General features: G+C 39.6%; 1 protein-coding gene across 1 annotated transcript in view; it reads left to right on the forward strand.

Moving 5' to 3' along the window:
- The window catches only part of HHAT (hedgehog acyltransferase), a 230,799-nt gene that overhangs the window by 56,734 nt on the left and 158,308 nt on the right, over positions 1-15,757 (forward strand). Inside the window, exon 8 of the mRNA XM_060754333.2 lies at positions 14,672-14,822. Within this exon, the coding sequence (XP_060610316.2) occupies positions 14,672-14,822 (151 nt within the window). The remainder of the gene's footprint in view (positions 1-14,671; positions 14,823-15,757) is intronic.

The raw sequence follows: 15,757 nt of genomic DNA on the forward strand, positions 1-15,757 counted from the left end.
TGCAGAAAGTTTAAGCCATATGAATTGGGTGTAATCAGAATGTAATATTTGTCTTCTGTGGCTAGTGGTTCAGTGAACCATGGTATACTGTGGCGGTTCTCCTTAATCTATCTGATGCTGGGGACTGGCAGGTTTTTTCCCCAGTGTTCTGTGGGCAGGCACTATATTTGCCCTCACTGACAGCAGTTGTTTCCTGGAACCAGCACCATTTTACAGTCCACAGATTTGAAGTGGCACTATTCTAAATAACTGTGTCCATTGGGGTAGAAGATCTAGGCTTTCAGAGTTCACCCTGTATCTTACACAGTTGAATGGCAGCTTCTTTGCCTATATAATATAATCCATCTCATTTGGATGCTTCAACACTATGGTCCAGATGGCAAATCTGCAGTCCCACTGATTTATGTGTGCAGTGGCATTTATAGTTTCTAGAACTGATTCTGGAAAATCTTTCTTTCTTTCTTTCTTTCTTTCTTTCTTTCTTTCTTTTTTCACTTAGAGACTGTTGCACTCCAGGACAGGAAATAGCCCCTCTGACTAAAACACACCACAGGTTGAGTGAAGGAACAATCCTTTTCATTAAAGCTTAGCAAAAAAAAAAAGCCAGTAGAAATAAATGCTTGTAATGATAGATAAGATTTCAAAAAGCAACAAGGCATTCAAAGGCAGCCAGATAAAACAGTGTCCAAAATGTAGCAATCAAAAGCAATGTCCAAAAAGCATGAGATTATAATCCAAGGCAATGATATCTAGACAGGAATCAAACAAGAAGCAAGAACAGACCAAACACTGCTAGTAACCTAGAAAGGCTAGAAAAATCCATGAATACGAGACCACTTGAGCAAAAATTCCATGAGGCTTATACTTGGTTTCCAAACGATGCCTGATCTGACAAGATTTTCTACAGACACACTTTAAATTCCAAAAACTGGTTTCATTTTCCACCAGACTTTGACTTTAATTGACGAATTCTTTCGGATCTGCATAAACATTGTGCCTCTTGTTGATTCTGGCTAATCTCCAGCCGCCAACTCTGCTTATTTGACTCCTCATTAACTTTCTTAAAGGTGCCAGACCGTTTTTCAAACTAGAATCTGAAGAGCTCACAGCCAGAGGGAGTAACCCTTCCTTCCAAGGCCTGACAGAAGCATTCTCATGAGAATCTGCCCTTTGCACCGACGCCTCTCTGTCAGTGTCTGCATGAAACTTATTGACCAAAGTGTCTCCACCTTGCACCTCTGAGTCAGCCCCAGCATCCCCCACATCAGAAACAACAGGAGGCTGATTTCCCTCCTCATTACCTATATCAGACACAGAAACATCAGGAAACTGAAACACACTCGCAAGTTCAGGTTCAATTGGTTCAATCACAGGCTGAGTCCCAACAGACTGGGTGAAAAAGGAAAGGGCCTGAGGCTGTTAGGAAAATTTCAGCTGATTCTCTGTTTTGGATCATCCTTTCAGATTTAGGTAACTATTGTTGAACTATTGCCAATACTGTGAATCGGCTAGAGTCCCCTTCGGGGTTGAGAAGCATGGTATACAAATACCCCAGATAAATAAAATAAACAAATAACTGTATACAGCTAGTTATCTTTCATAATGAAGGTCTTTATGATAAGGGTCAGCCACTTTAGAAGAAAAACTGTAAAATCTGCTAAGCTCATAGATTATGAAAGACTATTGATCATGAAAAACTATTTCTCATAGAATCATAGAATCAGAATTGGAAGAGTAATGTAATCCAACTTCTTGCCATGGAAGCATACACTCTAAAGCGGGCATGAGCAGACTTTGGTCATCCAGGTGTTTTGGACTTCAATTCCTACAATTCCTAACAGCCTCAGGCCCTTTCCTTTTTCACCTCAGCCACTTAAGCGGCAGAGGAGGAAAAGGAAGGGGGCTGAGGCTGTTAGGAGCTGTGGGAGTTGAAGTCCAAAACACCTGGATAGGCAAAGTTTGCCCAAACCTGCTCTAGAGGATTCCTCTAAAAGTAATAGGTATGCCACTGCATTTTAATCTCAAGGTATATAACCTCTATTCCCGCCAGGACCCTCACTCAAGTATAAGCTGAAGGGGCCTTTTTCAGCATAAAAATGTGCTGAAAAACTAGGCTTATACTCAAATATATACAGTATTTATTTATTGGATTTGTTTGCCATCTTTTCCCCAAAATGGGGCCCAAAGTGGCTTCCAAAATAATTTAAAATATTCAAAATATAATATAAAATAGTGAAAGAACTAGGTTTATACTCAAGTATATACAGTACTATATGGCAAATAGGATTTTATTCAGAAGAAGGAGCCATGAAACTTGGAGACAGAATATCAATGATTAAAGAAATTGTAAACTGATGGAAAGCATGAATGGGATAGGATGACAGTAGTTTAAGGTTGGGGGAAAATAAAAGAACAAATGATATTAAAATAGACTAATTTGTCCATCCTTTTAAAGCAGTATGATGGAAAAGAATGCCGAGTCTCATCACTTATGAAAAAGGGTGAGAACTCATTAGCAGTGAAAACCTGTAGGCGATACTCATAGATTATACTATTAATAAAAATCCATTATTCTATTAAATTTGTGAGACAACTGGGGTTTAAACAAGTGGAAGGGACATTGTTATAATAATTGAGATCATTCCTTATTCATGCATAAGAATAAGACCTTTGATTGAGTGGTTTATGGTGTAGTTTCTGACCCCACTGAAATTTGGATATACTGAGAACTGATATTAAGGCTAAGATCAAGGCTAGAGCTTGGAGAAGTGGAAGGGTTACACTTTATTTCTTGTATTCCTAGAACCTGGGAAGACTATCAAGTGTGCTCTCCCCACACAGTTGATCACCAGAGTTGCTTTTTTATGGATCACATTTTTAAAAAACAGCATAAGACAATTCTGTTTGTCTCAGTGCACTACATTGCATGAGAGAATAAAAAATAATCCTATTTATTTATTTATTTATTTATTTATTTCAAATATTTATATCCCACCCTTCTCAACTGCCGTGCTGGATAGGGAGCTGGTCAGTGGATGAATAGGGAAGGATGTCCTCATGGCTGACATAGTCAAGGCCTGGGATGGCAAAGAGGGCCCAGCTGACATCTTGGTTGGCTAAGAAAGTCACGGCTTCCACCTGCAATCTCTGGTTACAAAAAGCAATATATGTATTGGAACAATACATGTTTGAAATGCTGTCACATTGAGGAGAGGGCAAGCACATTTTCAGCTGTTCAGCAGTGGAATTTTCTGCCTTTGAGTTTGACGGAGTCTCCTTCTCTGGGGGACTTTAAGTAGAGGCCAGATGGCTTTGATTGTATGTTACTAAATGGTGAGGGGTTGGACTGAATGGCTTTTGGGCTCTCTTCCAATTTGTATGATTTTACAAATTATCCAAGTTCTGGCATTCTTTTGATTTAGTGACTGCAATCTCCTGTCATGGATCTGTATCTGGTGTATTCGAGAGAGCAGAACACCTCCATGTCATGAGTTTCATAGCCAAGGTCAAAACATGAGCAGGAAAGAGCTTGATAACATGAACTGGCTCAGACTGGAAGGCCTGGAGTCTGGGTGGAGGAACTTTCAGGAGTTGAGGGGGTAAGGTTTTGGAGACTGAAACCAAAAAGTTGCCCATGTTTTTGTTTTTGTTTTTGCTGTATAATACTAACCTAGCATTAAAACTTACTATTATACAGCATGTGTGAAAAAGATCTTGGAGTCCTCATGAACAACAAGTTAAACATGAGCCAACAATGTCATATGTCAGCAAAAAAAAAAAAAAAAAAAAAGCCAATGGGATTTTGGCCTGCACAAATAGGAGTATTGTGTCTAGATCCAGGGAAGCCATGCTACCCCTCTACTCTGTCTTGGTGAGACCACACCTGGAATCACACTGTGTTCAGTTCTGGGTACCACAATTGAAGGGAGATGTTGAAAAGCTGGAATGTGTCCAACTAAAATTATCAAGGGTCTGGAGAAAAAGCCCTATGAGGAGCAGCTTAAAGAGCTGTAGATGTTTAGCCTGCAGAAGAGAAGGTTGAGAGAAGGCGACACGAGGGCTATGTTTAAATGTGTGAAAGACTGTCATAAGTAAGAAGGAGCAGGCTTGTTTTCTGCTGCCCTGGAGACTAGGACGTGGAACATTGGCTTCAAACTATGGGAAAGGAGATTCCCCCTGAATATTAGGAAGAACTTCTAACTGTGAGAGCAGTTTATAGAGTGTTGTAGCAGCAGTGGAACTCTCAGCCACGGAGTGTGGTGGAGGCTTCTTCTTTGGAGGCTTTTAAACAGATGTTGGATGGCCATCTGTCGGGGGTGCTTTGAATGCGATTTTCCTGCTTCTTAGAATCATAGAATCATAGAATCAAAGAGTTGGAAGAGACCTCATGGGCCATGCAGTCCAACCCCCTGCCAAGAAGCAGGAATATTGCATTCAAATCACCTCTGACAAATGGCCATCTAGCCTCTGCTTAAAAGCTTCCAAAGAAGGAGCCTCCACCACACTCCAGGGCAGAGAGTTCCACTGCTGAACGGCTCTCACAGTCAGGAAGTTCTTCCTAATGTTCAGATGGTATCTCCTCTCTTGTAGTTTGAAGCCATTGTTCCGCGTCCTAGTCTCCAAGGAAGCAGAAAACAAGCTTGCTCCCTCCTCCCTGTGGCTTCCTTGGCAGGGGGTTGGACTGGATGGCCCACAAGGTCTCTTCTAACTCTATGATTCTATGATTCCTTAATCCTAAATAAATTTCCAAGATTTCCTCATGAATTTAATTTAATTGCTACCAAAGTTCTGCAGTCATCACATCCCTTCTCTGAATAATGACTGAGCCAAGGTATGGCAATTTTAAACTCTTTCTATGTGTTGATTATCAACTTTAAAGTTATATAAATGCTCTTTGGTTAGCATTTTTATTTTCTTAATGTTAAGTTGCAAACCTGCCGTTACCCTTTCTTCCTTGATATACTAAAGGACGATAATTCTATTTGCTCATGTGGTAGACATAACAGGAGAAGCCAGAAGGTGGTAGTAAATACCATGGATTTTTCCAGAGATGCATGACAACAGAAGGGATTTCTGAAAGGTCTGTGCAAGTTGGTGCTAAGCACAACAGAAGACATTAAGGAGTTGTGTCACTTTCCTTTTATTTGATGCAGAAGTGCTTTAATTGCCTACCAAATATAGATAGTGCTGTGGAGTACAGACCTTTTGAATCTAAGATTGAAAATATGCCTTGGGAAGTACAACTTTTCACCAGGATGTACAGATCTTTTATGTAATTATACAAAGCTTACCATTTTCAGTGATGTCCTGTGAATCTGTTACAAAATATGACTGCATTTTTGCAAGTTTATAGAGTGTTGTAGCTTAGTTTTTCAAACCCTTTCTTGGCAGATTATCACCACTGCATCCTGTGCTGGCAATGTTCACCAGCACAGAACTGATGATGTGACAAATACATATACAAATTGTGCTTAAAAGATAATGACTTTGCTTGTAGTGTCAATATCCAATTATTCTAGAAGCAGAATAGACATTTTTTTTTCACACAGAAGGAAGTTTTGAAAGTGCAACTAGCTGATGTTTGCATTTGTTTAAACTTATTTGCATCAACCAGACATGAATGTGATAAACAATTTGTATCCTTACTTTTGTGATGATATATTTGTGGAAAGTTTGACCAATGTAAATCCATTTATTGGTTTATTAGTTTATTGGCCCCAGCGATGAAAGGCTTTGCTTAATGATATTCTCTTAGCTAAGAGACAGCAATCAACAAGACCAAGGAATTGTGTTATCTTCCATATGTACAAGAAACAATAATTTGCTTAAGAAAAAGATGAGGGGAAAAGCAGATGTGATAAAGCATTATTCATTTGAACATAATGGAAAAGTGGGTGGAGAGGAATATTTCTTCGCCCACCCCCCCCCCCCAGATGATCCATTTAAACCAGTAGTTCTCAATCTGTGGTCCATGGCCAACCAGTGGTCCCCAAGAACTAAAATATGGTCCATGGCCTCACTGTTACTACACCATAGCAATGAGAGTGACTGGTCTCACAAAACCTTCCTATAGTGCTGAGACAACAGGGATGTCGGGAGGGGAGTGACTGACTACCTACGAAAGGCATGACAACAAGCCTTCTGACTGCTGCTTCTCCTCTTCCTCCCCCCCTCCCCCCTGAGTGGAGCTGTTCCATCTGGTGTCTGGAAGCAGAGGTGCCTTGGTGTCTTCGTTTTTAAGCTTGTTCCTGGGGTTATTTGGGATGCGGATTCAGAAAATCACTTTGGATAGACCACATCAGCTCTAGATTATTAAATATGGTTTTTTGTGGGTGAGCAGATGGTGACTACTGAATGACATATGTTCTGTATCAGAAACTAGAGCTCTATCTAATGCAATTTTCTGAATCAGCACCCCAGGTAACCAAACCGAATCTAAAACTGACCAAAACTGATTCGTAACCCTTTTGGTACTAATGTTGGAGAGTGGTCCCTGGTCAAAGTGGTCCCTGGTCAAATGGTCCCTGGTCAAAAAAAGGTTGGGAACCACTGATTTGAACCAAGCATAGAGAAGCCAACTTTTGTTCAGTACAATGAATATAGTGTTTTGAACAAAGGAACTAGTAGTTCCATTTTTTGTTCTTCTTTGGTCAGATGGAATAGCATGTACAGTTCTGGGGAACACCATTCAAAAGGGATATGTATAAATTGGAATATGTTCAGAGGTTCAGAAGCCAAACCTTATGAGGAATAGCTTAGGGAGCTGTGTATGTTTGCCTTGGAGAATAGAATAGTGAGAGGTGCTACCTTAACCATATTCAAATATCTGAAGTGGCATTATATACAAGATGGGGTTTCCAGCTGCTCCAGAGACTGGGACACAATAATGGATTCAGACAACAGGAAACTCGATTCCACTGAAACATTAGGAGAAACCTCTTGATTTTAACAGTTGTTAGTGATTGGAATAAACTGTGTACTAATACTCTGGTTTCTCTTCAGATCGTATGAACTGTGTTGGACTTGATGGTTCATGTGGTTCCTTCCTACTTTATAATTCTATGATTTCTATGAGACAAAAAGGGACCAATGCTCTCTTTTGATGAGTCTTTGTTGTGATACACATATTTCCTTTAGAGCCAGCCATAATTTATCACGCTCTACACAATCAAAGGCATTTCTGTAATCTATAAAGCACAGATTTGTTTTCTTTTGAGCTTACTTTGTATCCCATTATGTAGTTTATGTTTGTTGTATGATTCCTAGTGGGTTTTTTCCCCCATTTCTGAAACCAGCTGTCTCACTCTATGTATAGTAAAATCCTTCCTTGGAAAGTCTTGAGCATCACTTTGCACTGATATCCCATGCAGGTAACAATGTAATTGTTATACTACAACACTTCTTTAGGGCTGGAATGTATATTGAGTGTTCTGTTTTCTTGGTTCTAAAAGGTGTTTGTAGACATCCTGGGGTAAAAACAATGTTAGGGTTTTAAATGGCTTGTGCCCCTTTTGAATCTCCTAGGGAGCTCAATTTGCCCAAAAATGACATTTACAACTTGCCCTCATCTGGAGCCTTTTCAACACTATACAATTATAGCACTACTAGCTGTACCCGCGCGCATTGCTGTGGCCAACCTTCCCTCCCTCTTCCTCTCCTTCCTTCCTTCCTTCCTTCCTTCCTTCCTTCCTTCCTTCCTTCCTTCCTTCCTTCCTTCCTTCCCTCCCTCCCTCCCTCCCTCCCTCCCTCCCTCTTTCCTTCCTCTCTACCCTTTTCTTCTTTCCTTCTCCCCTTCCTTCCTTCTCTACCTCTTTCCTTCCTTCCTTTGCTCTTTCTTTCCCTCTCTCTCTCTCTCTCTTTCTTTCTTTCTTTCTTTCTTTCTCCCCTTCTTTCCCTCCCTCTTCCTTTCCTTTTTTTTCTGTTTCATCATTTAGCTTTTTGTCATTTAGCTTTTTTGGGTTTTAAATACCTTTTTGCTGTTTTGGTTTTTTTTTTTAAATGAGTGATGGTCACTCGGTCTGTTAGGGGTATAGTGTCCAAATTTCGTGTCAATTCATCCAGTGGTTTTTGAGTTATGTTAATTCCACAAACTAACATTACATTTTTATTTATATACTAGCCATCTCCTGCTACGCATTGCTGTGGCCCAGTCTATGTATATATGTTTTGTGTGTGTATATATGTGTGTGCATATATTTATGAAGAACATGTGGTTTTGTGCAGGCATTTTAATGTATTTTTTTTTTTTTGGCCTTTCTGTCTCTTCCACTGTGTTTTTTCAGTGTTTTTATGAGCGATGATCACTCCTTGGTCTGTTAGGGGTATAGTGTCCAAATTTCGTGTCAATTCATCCAGTGATTTTTGAGTCATGTTAATCCCACAAACGAACATTACATTTTTGTTTATATAGATGAAGATGATTCCACTGTAATTGTAATAGTTATCTGAAATCCTGCAATTCATCATTTAGAATTTTCATACAGAGCCTGCAGGCGCCTCACCAAATGATAAACCATAAAATACCACGAGATGGGACCATGGAAGTTAAAGCTGAATCATAATGTTATATTTGTGCAATGTGAAAGGACCTAGGATTTGTTATCAGTCCTCAAACATCATGGTTGGGCAAATTAACTTGAAAGCTTATTTTCAAATGTAACCTACTTGTAGTAAGAGTAAGAAGATTTCCTGTTGTTTTCATCCAAAGTATCTGTGGCTCATCAACAAATATTTTCTTTATCTGTGCCGTATTCTGTTTGCAAAACAACAGATTTCAAGACTGAAATCCAGATGGCTGATGCTGCTAGAAGCAATGTTTCTATCTTATTTTTGTTCATTAGATCTCCTACAGATAAGTGGAAGTTTATTGAGTGTGTACTGGTAGTGAACAAAAGGAGTATTAATGCTCTAGGAGATAATGGGAACATTGGTGATAATATAATATTATCACCAATGTTCCCATTATCTCCTAGAGCATTAAAAAAACTAAAGCTCCTTTCACATATTGCTGTAAATTCAAACTGAATACAATACAACTGCTATTGAACAAACTCACAGAACATTGGGGAGCTTTGAATACTATATACTTTGACTCACTCTGGAGGACCTAGAGAATGTTTCTTTCTACATCTTTAGTGTGTTTCTTTGGTCAACTCCCATTGGGAATTCTGTCAGAAGTTGACCAAAGAACTTTGCTGGAGGCCTAGACAGAATGCTTAGAGAGAAAATTCCAGGTTCCCCAAGTCATGTGACATACTGTTCATAGAAGTTCATAGAGTTGGCCACCCAGTCCAAACCCCTGCCAGCAGGAAAAAAACCAGTCAAAGTATCTCTGACAGATGGCCATCCAGCTTCCCCATAGAAGGAGCCTCCACCACACTCTGAAGCAGAGAGTTCCACTGTTGAACAGCTCGTACAGTCAGGGAACTCTTCCTAATGTTCAGAAGGAATCTCCTCTCCTGTAATTGGAACTCATTGCTCTGTGTCCTAGGCTGGATCTACAATGCCTTATATCCCAGGAGTTGATCCCAGATTATCTGCTTGGAACTGGATTATATGAGTCTATACTGCCAGATAATCTGGGATAAAATGATAATCTGAGATCAGAACCTGGGATATAGGGCCGTGTAGATACAGCCCTAGTCTCCAGTGCAGCAGAAAACAAGCGTGCGCTCTCTTCTTTATGACAGCCTTTCACATACTTAAACATGGCGCTCATTCTCTCAGCCTTCTCTTTTGCAGGTTCTTTAAGATGCTCCTCATAGGGCATGATCTCCAGACCTTTGATTATTTTAGTCACCCTCCTCTGGATACCTTCCAGTTTGTCAATATCCCTCTTGAATTGTGGGGCACATAATTGGACACAGTATTCCAGGTGAGGTCTGAGCAGGGCTGAATAGAGGGGTGTCATTACTTCCTCTGATCTAGACACTATACTCCTTTTGATGCAGCTCAAAACCCCATTCACTTTTTTAGCTGCTGCATCACATTTTTGTTTCTAGTTCAACTTGTTGTCCACTAAGACTCCAAGTTCTTTTTCACATGTACTGTTGTCAAGCCAGCTGTCATCCATCCTGTATCTGTTCATTTCATCTTTTTCCCTCTAAGTGCAGTACTAAACCTTCCTCCTATGAATAAAGATGTTGAACAGCACAGGGCCTAGAACAGAACCCTGTTGGTGTAACTGGTACTTTTCAACTATGTAGATTCTTTTCCAGTCATTGCAGATGGAGTTATTCAGTATCTCCTCACTAACCTTCTTGCTCTTTACTTACACTCTTGCAGCTGGACCTCCTCCCTTATTCATTTAGTGGAATGTGGCAGCCAGGAAGCAACCAGCTGTTTTCCTGTGCTAAATGCATAGAGTAAAACTCATCCTCCTGGATCCACACATGGCCCAGGAGGATAATGTCATTGTCCTATATTTGGCTGTAGGAATACATCCAGATATTTCCAGGGTGTTTTGCCATCCTCCTCTGGCTACTAAATGGTTGTGGGAAGCTTCAACCAAGGCATGGGCAAACTTCGACCCTCCAGGAGTTTTGGACTTCAACTCCCACCATTCCTAAGAGCCTCAGTCCCCTTCCTTTTCCCCCTCAGCTGCTTAAGCGGCTGAGGGAGAAAAGGAAAGGGCCTGAGGCTGATAGGAATAGTGGGAGTTGTAGACCAAAATACCTGAAAGCCTTAAGATTGCCCATGCCTTGTTTAACTCCAGCTGCACGGCTGTAAGTAAAAAGAAATGGAGGAAGCGACGTTATGCCTTGTGGAGCTTTATATCTTACTAGCTGTACCGATACGCATTGCTGTAACCAACCTTCCCTCCCTCTTTTTTTCTTCCTATCTTTCTCTCCTTCCTTCCTCTTTCCTTCTTTCCTTCTTTCCTTCTTTCCTTCTTTCCTTCTTTCCTTCTTTCCTTCCTTCCTTCCTTCCTTCCTTCCTTCCCGCCCTTTTTTTCTTTCATTATCTCCTTCCTTCCTTCCTTCCTTCCTTCCTTCCTTCCTTCCTTCCTTCTCTTCCTCTTCCTCTTCCTCTTCCTCTTTTCTTCCTTCTCTTTTCTTTCCCTTCCCTTCCTCTTTCTCACCTTTCTTCCTTCTCTACCTATTCTTGGACTGCAACTCCCAGCAGTCCTCCTGATCAATCTATCTACCTAACTATTTATCTCTATATAATCTATCTATTTTATCTATCTGGAGGATTGCTGGGAGTTGCAGTCCAGGAATAGGAAACTGGAAATATGCAGGGACTGGGATGCTCTCAAAGAAATCCAAGGAGAAGAAAGCTTGCAGCTTGGAAGCATTTGGATCATCCTCCTCTCCTAAAGGGCCTGGTCTAGGGAATGCTGGGAGCTGAAGTCCAAAAGAGAGTGCTATTGTGTGTTTTGTTTGCCAGGGGGAGTTATTTTTGCACATGCGCTGTAGCATCTTTTTGCTTTTTTGGCCCTTAAGTCCCTTCTGTTGTGTTTTTCAGTGTTTTTTTTTTTTTGAGTGATGGTCATTTGTTGGCCTGAAAGATGTGTTGTGTCCAAATTTTGTGTCAATTTGTCCAGTGGTTTTTGAGTTATGTTAATCCCACAAACAAACATTACATTTTTATTTATATAGATGAATGTAGAGTTGCCAGACTTCCCTAAACTGCACATCCAAGGACTTCTAAGTATGTTGCCATAACAGTTAAAGTGGGATATAATGCTAAAGTTCTGTTGTTCAAATATACTTCTGATGTACAAGAATGTATTGCAAAGGGATAGCATAACAGTACATGGGAAGCCTGTATCCTGAGGCATTTCCATGGAATGAAAGACAATTTTCATTGCCTCCAAAAAAGAAAACACTTGCATCTTAAACAGGGTGCTTTCTTTTTTCTGGGAATACCTCTAGCGAGACACAATACCAAAAGGGCAAGAGAATTTTGGGCGGACAAGTAAAGCAATGTCTGTACTAACACCAAACATGCCCTGTATTGACTTTATATTTAGGACTCAAGAAGATTTATTGTCCTTTGGGGGTAAATATTTATCTGTCAGATCAATAAGTCTTGATTTGTGCTGAGCTGAAAATCAATATTTGCTTATTATACCAATCTAATCTGAAGGTCCCAGCTGAGATTCTGGAAGTGCGACATTTCTGATGTTTTCTTATACCCACTGTGCTGAATGAATGAACAAAGGGATTGTTAAATATTTGTGCTTGTTGTGTTTCTGTATGAGGATTTCAAGAGTATATTTAATCCGTTTGGTAATTTAAAATGTGTATGTTATATTAAGACTGGCCTGCAGAACCTGTGACCCTCTAAGTATTTTGGATTTCAGCTCCCAGAATTCCTGGTCATTGGACAAACTGGCTAGAGTTTCTGGGAGTTAAAGAGTTCTCGACACCTGGAGGGTCTGAATTAAGGTGAGGACAGCATGCTTATGAGGAGACCTTGCTTTATATTTTCTTCACAAACAAAGAAGCCGAATAGTATTAGTGCAAAATAGGGCCTTCCTGATGAGCAAGAGAAGTTTAGCCATAACAAGTACTTATTAAAAAGGGATGGATTCCATTTATAATTTTAGGTCCCCACCCTCAGCAGTTTACTATACTTACAACTTCTTTCCTTTTCACAAAAGCAACTAAAATAATTACTTTTAGTTATCTAAATATATGTGTAAAGGGGACATTCTACCGGCTTGCACTACAAACCATATCTTGTGGCGGTAAAAGGAAGGACATCTAAGAGATTGTTGTATTGTTTTGGTTGTAATGTTTTGTTTGCTATTGTTTTTAACTTATTGCTACATCCATTCAGTTAACAAACTTTTGCCACACAAGTCTTATCTCGACATACATTATTCCAAGTGTCACTTCCTTATATGACACTTTATACATTTCTTAGATGTGTATCTCCCATTACCCATACCCTCCCCTCCATTTGCCCCCTCCCTCCTGGAACAGCAATTCCAAATGATGTCATTGCATCACTGTAACGTGGAAAGCATGACTCAAGGTGCTATATTTTTCAACTCTATTTTATTATTTAATCTATTTTATAATAGACCATTTCCTGTACCAGTCTTGTTTTGTATGTCTATACAGATACTTGTTTTTCCTTTGATTAATGAAATCATTGATTATATATTCCAAGATATAAGACTACCAAGTTGTATTGTCTCTCCATCCTTGGGCTATCGTAGCCTGTATCGTAGCCTGTATATATTTTAGGATTTCTGTCCAATTATTGTTATCTTCCTTTGCCTCTAAAGTGAGATACATGAATCTGGCTTTATCCCACTTGAATTTCCCCCCTATTATTTCTTCTATTACACTTCTTATTTTACTGTAATAGTTCTGAATTGTTCTACCACATGTGGGAGAATGAACCTATTCCCCCACAATTATGCCAACATTTGTTGGAAATATTTCCCATTATATGAGCTAATTGAAAGGGGGTTCTATAACATTTAGAGATCATATTCCTTTGGGTTTCTTTGATCCTCATATGTTTAATTTTCTGAATGTTGTCAATCCAAGACCTGATTAATTTCTCACTAACGTTTTTTTTTCTTGTTTCCAATTCTCTATAAGGATGGTTTTTGTAAGATAAGGTGATTAATTCCTTTTACATTAACTCGATAATTCCTTTGTCTTTTTCTACTTTCTTTTTAATTATTCTGTCTAGTGGGGTTTCTGCTCCCTTTCTCCTTTTCAATTACATATTTTAAATTGTTCTAAGATTGCGAGTACACTTGGATAAGGGGCTGGGCTTTACTACAGCTGTTAAATCATCAGCAATGATAAGATCTACTAACCGAAAGGTTGCCAGTTCGAAGCCCCGGGTTGGCGTGAGCTGCCGACTGTCAGCCCAGCTTACTGTGGACCTAAGCAGTTAGAAAACAGCTTGAACTGTAATTAGAGAAATTAGGTACCGCTAAAACAAGCAAAGGGGGTATTTTAAGAAAAAAGATCAGAAAATGCCAAAAGGAAGGAGGAAGTCTTGATGACTCTTCGCCATAGAAGTTGGAGCGACAGCCCCCCCCCCCCCCCCCAATGACTGGATTCGAGCACAACCTTCCAAAGCTCGAAAAACCTGGACGTTAACACAACATACCTCCTTTCTTTTCTGTCTGTCTCTGTATTGTCGATCCAAAATGGCAATGAACATTTGCCGTATATGTGTACCGTGATCCGCCCTGAGTCACCTTGAAGAGATAGGGCGGAATATAAATAGAGTGTTATGATTATTCACTGGATTTAAGGGTACATGACCCCAGTAAAAGAGGAAAAACCACACACACAAAAACCCGTATCTCCCTCCCCCCAAAATAACATCTCTCTGGGAAACTTTATGTCCTTTAGTGAAACTCTGTAGTCATCTTCTGCTGGCAGCTGACCATAGAATCACATTGCAGAACCTAGAGATTCCTAGATAGAAAATACTATTCAAAATATTATTATTCAAATTCACAAACAAAAACCACAAAGAAAAACCCATAAATGTAGAGGGCTCATTGTAGTTTGTTTCTATTTTAATGTTTATTGTATTTTTTGTGACCTAGAAGATGACTTTGATCCCAGTTTTGTGAGAAGGGCAGGGTATAAATGAAGAGAAGGATAGTGCTGTTATTTGGGAGAAACACAAATAAATATTAAAACATATATTGTAATAAAGCTTTCCATCTTCTGTTATTTTCCAGGTGGCCTTGCCTTGGCACAAGTCCTGTTTTTTTACGTGAAGTATCTTGTTCTTTTTGGTGTCCCTGCACTTATCATTCAAATGGATGGACTCACGCCTCCTGCTTTACCTCGCTGTGTGAGCACCATGTACAGTTTTTGTGGGATGTGGAGGTGAGCTTAATTTCTATTGCTGATATTGACCATGCATTTCTTTTTTAATCTTCTAATAGTAGACTTTGTGTTGCATTCAGCTTGGGTGTTTTGCGTCACCTTGCCACCTAGAAAAACATTTGCAAATTGATAAAAGGTTATATGGAGTTATCATTTCTCACTGCTGCTCTTTGTAGTTTTTTTTTAAAAAAACACCCTTCCATTTGATAATTACTTTCTCCTGTCACAGAGGTGAAGAGATGTCTGCCTTGGGGATGTTCATCATCTTAATGATCAGAATGGGATCCAAACCGTTTAGCTCCACTGATCTGATAATTATTTTCTCTCCACAACTTTATGAAATATGAGTCTTTTCTTATTATTGTCTCCTTGAGAAAGACACTTTTGTGTGGAAAGTAATATTTGATTTGGTAACCTTACAGGGAAGGTACTGAGAAATGATCATCACAGTGCCAAAGAAATGGTAAGGGGGGCTCCATTCAGGAAAAAAGTAACTTCAAAGCGCTCTCAAATGTCTATTAATTTTACTGAATCTTTGTCTGGATTTGTACTTTTCTGCTGTTGTGTACAGGACATAATGATGGTTGGCAGACTTTGCTGTCAAGGGAAAGTTGGTTTACCTATGTGTAGAATGATAATGGTCTTCAAGATTATTATTATTATTATTATTATTATTATTATTATTATTATTATTAAAGATTATTACATGAGCCAACAACGTGATGTGGCGGCAAAAAAAGCCAATGGGGTTTTGGCCTGCATCAATAGGAGTATAGTGTCTAGATCTAGGGAAATCATGCTACCCCTCTATTCTGCCTTGGTCAGACCACACCTGGAATATTGTGACCAATTCTGGGCACCACAATTGAAGAGCGATATTGACAAGCTGAAATGTGTCCAGAGGAGGGCGACTAAAATGATCAAGGGTCTGGAGA

This window comes from Anolis sagrei, chromosome 1 (assembly GCF_037176765.1).
Source record: "Anolis sagrei isolate rAnoSag1 chromosome 1, rAnoSag1.mat, whole genome shotgun sequence".
In the NCBI taxonomy this organism is placed as follows: domain Eukaryota; kingdom Metazoa; phylum Chordata; class Lepidosauria; order Squamata; family Dactyloidae; genus Anolis; species Anolis sagrei.